The sequence below is a fragment of the Phoenix dactylifera genome, chromosome 8, assembly GCF_009389715.1.
Source record: "Phoenix dactylifera cultivar Barhee BC4 chromosome 8, palm_55x_up_171113_PBpolish2nd_filt_p, whole genome shotgun sequence".
NCBI lineage: Eukaryota > Viridiplantae > Streptophyta > Magnoliopsida > Arecales > Arecaceae > Phoenix > Phoenix dactylifera.
Window position 1 is genome coordinate 26,318,458 of NC_052399.1, and position 6,531 is coordinate 26,324,988.

General features: G+C 36.8%; 1 protein-coding gene across 1 annotated transcript; it reads left to right on the top strand.

The window, feature by feature from the left end:
- The first annotated feature begins 1,330 nt into the window (after window positions 1–1,330).
- LOC120111744 lies at window positions 1,331–1,795 on the top strand. The gene has a single exon (XM_039129630.1). The coding sequence runs from the start codon at window positions 1,331–1,333 to the stop codon at window positions 1,793–1,795; it is 465 nt and encodes a 154-aa protein (XP_038985558.1).
- Window positions 1,796–6,531: the final 4,736 nt, after the last annotated feature.

The window sequence follows — 6,531 nt, forward strand, 5'->3', positions numbered from 1 at the left end:
CAAGGATCTTGGGCTGAAAATTGAGGACACAAATACCCTTTAATCGAGTAAAAAAAAATAGGTATATCAATATACCATTAATATATTATATCAATATTATATATGTGTGATCTTATGTTATATTAATATTAAATATATTGTATTTATGATATATATTATACCACAATATATTATTAATCATATTATTGTCATATTATTATTCAATGATAATTTTAAATTATAGTAGAAATATATTATTGCACTTTATATTTACATAATGAAATTATTTAATATATTACTTTTATTTACCTTATTTTTCTAATCAAAATAAATACAAGTATTACAAAACAATATATTATAAGTACATATAAACATATTAATTCTATAATAACAATTAATAGATCTTTCTAGGATTAATAATTTATAAAAAAAGATACATTTGTATGAAATATATTAATAATTAACATATTAATATTTTATTATAATATATTTTATACAATTAATAAATATATTTATGGAATATATGAAGGCTAATTTTGGTATTATGTAGTCAGTGATCTTTGATTTTTATGGACTACCAGATAGGTTACTTATAAATACCTGAAAATTTTTAACTACTAAAATATAGCATACTAAACGTGGTGATCTTAGATTATCAAGATCCGATTATCCTAGAATAAAGATCAACAATGCGTTGGCAATCCCAATTAAATCACCAAACACTACCTAAAGTGATTTAATTTTTGATTTGTTGATCTCTTTTTAACTCAAAACATGGGTATCTACCACACACTCATGGTTTTTGTCAAATTCTTGGGCAACTTGCAAATAAAAAACGTTGAAATCTTAATCCATTCCATGTTTACTAACCCGTGTATACAGCGTCTTCCACGCTAATCCAATCACCGTTGCATGCATAGGCTATGATGATTTAGACGGCCTAAAAGTTGTGTTAGGAGACAAGCCACGGATTCTGCCGTGGTCCACCAAATAATTCATTTCCGTGCACAACCTTTCGTGACGCAGACAAGCGCTACGACACCCTCAAGCAACGACGGGCTCCACACCATGTCCTCTCCGTCACCTCCTTTGGAACGCAACATTAGTCCCCTCCATACACGCTAAGTTTCCAAAAGCATCGTGCTATTGCATCCTGCACGTGATATGACTTCATGAAACTTCCTCGAAGCAAGCCTCCGTAGAATTCTAAACTTGATTAGGCCCTACAAATAAATGCCCACTTCTCTTCACGACTACGCCTCCTTCCTTCCTTCCTTCAAAGTTTCTCTCGTCGGTTGAATAACAAACTCTCTCTCACTCCCCATCTCCCTCCATGGATTGGCGGAAGGGAATGGCGAGCACGGCATCGGGGGAGGAGGACGAGCTGGCGCTGGTGAAGGCTGCGGCTCGGGCGTGGTACCAGCACGGCTCCGGTAACGAGGGCCGGGCCGGCCGCGAGTTCGTCATCCCGCGCGGTGGCGCTGCCCGCTCCCCCCGCCCCTCCCGCTACAAACTCGAGGCACTCGCCGCGGTCTCGGGATCGCCGGAACCAGGCCCAGGGACGTCAACTTCTCTCCTCGACCTCTACGAGCTCGAGAGGATCACGAGGGAGCTCGACCGCCTCATCGCGGCGAGCAGCACCGCCGACGACCACCGCATGCGGCGGAAGGAACCGGAAGAGAGGAAGGTGGTTGCTAGAAAGATGAGCGGCTTCTGGATGCGGCACGCGGTGGCGATTTGCGGGACGAGAGGGGACGTGGTGGAGGCGCCGGTGCTGGCCAGCCGGCGCCGGTCAAAGCCGGCCACCGTGGTTTGAGTCTGCGAGATCATGGAGGTGTAATGAATAGATAATGTTAGGTGTTGTGTAATAAATGCAATGTCAAGTTTGAGGAAATGATGGTTCAGAAAATATGGGACAAGATAGAAACATGTACATATATATATTATCGGATGCATGTTTTTAATTCACTTGTATTTTTCTTCTTTGAACCCAAGTGACTGCAGCATGGAAAATCTATTCTTTTAGCATGGTACCAACTATTAAACAATGACTGCAGGTTGGATCGTAGTAATGAGTCTTCTTCTATTTGGTATCTATATCTTCTGCTGATTATTTGGTTGTGGCTAGCAGAAAACTCTTTGTTCTTGGCCTTTGTAATTAGCAAATTATGATGGTGAAAGCCATTTGTTTCTAGTCGAGATGACTGGATTTTATTAAGGTCGCATCAGCTACGACACTAGTGGATCATGTAAGGTTTATCATGGCTCTATATTTTTGTATAGATTTTGGCAGTTGTCGGTAAGATTTTTTTTTCTTCTGCTGCCTGAAGCTAGAGTATTTGCTCAATGCATTTTGCATAATTAGAATATCCTTTTACCATCAATAGTTTTATTTTGCATACATTGGAGGTCCTCCAATCAAATTAATTCAGTTAGAGAGGTTTTTTATATTTTCAACTTGTAAAAACTCTATAGATGATGAGGATTATGATGATGATTAAATATTAGATTCTTTCCCTTATATAGCCTATACATAAAAGCCTAGGTTTATGTTGTCTACTTGGTTTATTTTGTTGGAAATTTTTAGAAATTGTCTGTTTTAAAAAGGATTTAAATTTTAAGTGGAACTTTATCTCTTTCCTTTTGAATGTTTCAAAAGTTTTAAAATACCCCTTTGTTTAGTTCCACATTGAATATGTAAAATCAAGTTATCTTGCTTTTATAGAAATTATGTCCTTTAAAGTCCTAATTAAGCTTTAAGGTAAGTGGGCTAGTGGCCACATACGCGGGCGCTAGACTCGACTTTACGTGTGGCATAGGAGCTAACCTTGAGAAGAAAAAAACATATAGCTTTCTCTCATATATTCCTTCTCCTATATAAATATCAAAAGAGTTTTCTCCTAATATAACCTATATAACATCTTGGTTGAATATGTCAATCCTATTTTTTAGATTAGAGTATAAGTTAATTCTTGATTAATGCTGCTTAACATGAAGAATGCGAACTTAGACCAGTGGCATTGGGTATCTTTATCTTTCTTTCTTTCTTTTTGGTCGAGAAAAAATAGCAAAGCTTCACCAGCTTCATTATATAGTATTGGGTATCATATTTTTGAAATTAATTTTGGTGTAGTACTATATAGATGACATCGGTATCAAGTCCAAATTCTTGATTGAGGAAAGGATCCAAATCCTATATGTAACAATATAATATATTGTACAATACATGTTGGAGAGATGAGACACAAGAAAGAATAGTTAGATGCACCATATCATAAGGATGGCAATAGATCGGATATCATTTGGGTAGGTCATTATTCGTGCCCATTCCATACATGTCTTAGGACAGGGCGGGGGTAGGTAGAGTCTTGGGACAAGGCAAGATAGATAGAGTTTGATGGAGCTGGTTGGAAAGATGAGGCATGAGAAAGAATAGCAGATGCATCATATCATAAGGATGGCAATAGATTGGGTATCATTTGGGTAGGTCATTACCCATACCCATTCTATACATGTCTCGAGATAGGGCATGGGTAGGTAGAGTCTTGAGACAGGGCAAGATAAATAGAGTTTGATGGGGCAAGTTGGATCGATCAGGTCAGGTAAAGCTATTTTTGTATACAAATGAAAGTTTTTTGGCCTCAGGGAGGGAATTCGTGAAGAATTATAAATACTCGGATCAGGTTCGAGGCGAGATTTATCATTTTTCTGCACCTACTATGGATTTGTGAAAAATAGCAATTTCTCGAGTTGACGCAAGCAGCACAAGAGTCAATCCGAGCTTTCCACTAGTTGACCCCTAAAGACCACAAGTCGACTCCTCTGTGTCTAACAATTCAAACTGCTAGTTTTTCTGAGTGTAGAATAGAAATTTACTCCTCTAACGGCTATTTTCGTCCTTTCGGTGACTAGAGATTATTTTCCAACAACTTTATGAGGTATAAATGCTTTCAAAACAAAGTGGAGAAAAAAGAAAATGAATATTGAGTGCTATTAAGTGATATTCAACAGAGAAATTTAAACATATATCCATATACTCTTGAAAACAATTAATTGAGGATTCAAGTGAGACAACCAAGCATTAAAGAAGTGCTTCCACCTAGACCTGACCACGGTTCAGTTCTAACCGGAGAATCGGACCGGAACTGAACCGGAAAGAACCGGACCGGAACCGAAACCGTGTCTTACGGTTCTTAACCGAACCGAAACCTTGAGGAATACGGTTCGGTTAAGCTTCCAGGTTTGATGGAACCGGAACCGATAGTTCGGTTCCGGTTCAAACTGAAAAATGACTATTTTACCCCTCCTAACAACTAAAAAACGGCTAGGTTGAGGGGCATTTTGGGAAATGACTATTTTACCCCTCATTACAACTAAAAAACGGCTAGTTTGAGGGGCATTTTGGGAAACAAAAATTATCCCCAACACTATATATATCTCTCCAAATTAATTTTTTCACCACACCACTTAATGACTCAATCTTTCAAAATTTCTCTCTCAATTTTTCACTCTCTCAATTACTCAATCTATTCCAATTCTCTACACATTTCATAACCTTCCTATATTTTCATTTTTCCTAATCTAATTGTCAAAAATGTCTTCCTCTCGCTCAAATAAAGGCAAGAAAATATATGTTCCAAATCCAAATTCTTAGGATCCAAATTACCGACCCCCCTCTATTGATGAGTAAATAATAAAATGAGGTATAAATTATCATTTTTTATTAATTACACAATCTATTTGTATTTAATTTTTTTTTCCAAATTAATTACACAATCTATTTTTTTTCAAAATTTTATAACCGGAACCAGAACCGTCTAGAACCAGAACCGGAATCGGCGGTTCTACAACTGGAACCGAACCGACTATTTTCGGTTCCAGTTAAGGTTATAGGTTTTTGTGGAACCGGAACCGACGGTTCCGGAACCGTGGTCAGGTCTACTTCCACCACACTTAGCTCATGCTTGAATTGCTTCTTATTTTGCTCATTAAGATGCTTTGTACTTTATTATTTTCTTAATTGTAATTGCATTTTTTTTAATATTTTCTTCATTTTTGGCTTAATTTGGGGCCCTATTTGACCATCTTGACTTTAGTCAAACTGCATCAAACTTGGACTAGAATTAGTTAGCTCTCACCACGACAGTCATTCTTCCATCTCTCAAATTTCAACCAAATCAGTGTTCCTTAAGGTATGTCTTGATGATGCTTGGGAGACTTATTTGTCTTAGAAAATCTAGTTTTCCATTTTCTTATTTCATTAGAAAACTTATAAATTTTGAAAACCTTATATAACTATTTTCCAGAAAGCTTATCTATTTTCGTGGAAAAGTTTCAGTTTTTCTATTTTCTTTGTAACCAAACATACCCTTAGCCTATTTAATTTGAGCTATGGAGTTAGCTAGTTGAACCTTTAAAGCCTTATATCCCAGTCTACAACTCACTAGTTTAGCCGCTTCCCTTTCTGAAAAGTAGCCAATCATTTGATTTGTGCTTTCTCTCTGTAATCTAGGCCATCCATGTTAGTAATCCATGGCTAAAAGAGGAAGCTAACCCTTGCTTGACACTTTAGAAGAATCTAGCTAGAATCCCACATCTAAACACTTCGTCCTACTTTTCTCTGTCTATAGGCACCTCACCCTTGTTAGAGGTTCAGGAGATATTTTTTAGGGACTTTTTTGAAAGCTTTTATTGGATATATCTAGGGAAATCCTACCACTTTGAAATCCTAAGCCTTGGATTAGGATTTGAGAAAGAGATCTAGAGAAGAGAGCTTCAATCCCATAAAAAATTCTATCTTTCAATCCCCTTATCATAATTCATAGCTTGCATCTAGCCAACCACCATCAACAAAATCTAAATCTCAAGATCTAAGGAGCTAGAAGGAGATCCAAAGTTTAAGAAGGTCTCCAACAGGCTCTCTCGGCGAGGAGAGGAGCCACATCTTAGTCTACAGCAATAACCTGTTGTCCTTTTTTTTTTTTTTATAGGTAGATGTTAAACAATATAAATATTGCTTAAATTCTGTTTTCATGCTTCAAGAAGAATAAATTTAATTAATTAATTTTAATTTCTTAAAGCTGGTTATGTGAGGGTAAAAATACTCGTTCATAAATTTAATCACACTTTGATGGAAGTCCAATAACACCATTTGATGGAGAGTGATGGCAGGGTTAAATATGCAAAAGGTATTTGATTAAGGGACAAATATGTAAATTCGAACTTTACAATATAAATATGTAATTAAAAGGTATTTGCATCATATTAACAAGTTGTTATGGGATGATCTAGAGTTTCAAGGAATATAATTTGCTAAAGATGTGGAGATCCCAGCTATAAATAAATTCAGAAGTTCTTCATATGAAAGTAATAATGAACAAACACCATAGTTATGGAGACTTTATCTCCCCGTTTTTCCTACTTCCTCCATTTCCACCTCAAATCGTCCTCTGACGTAAGCATCGAAAGGTACGATAGAATTCAATCAAGCAAGCTCTTTGATCCTGTCTATTGTCTCGTCGTTCCACGAAAACGGTCTAGATCACTGTTCCG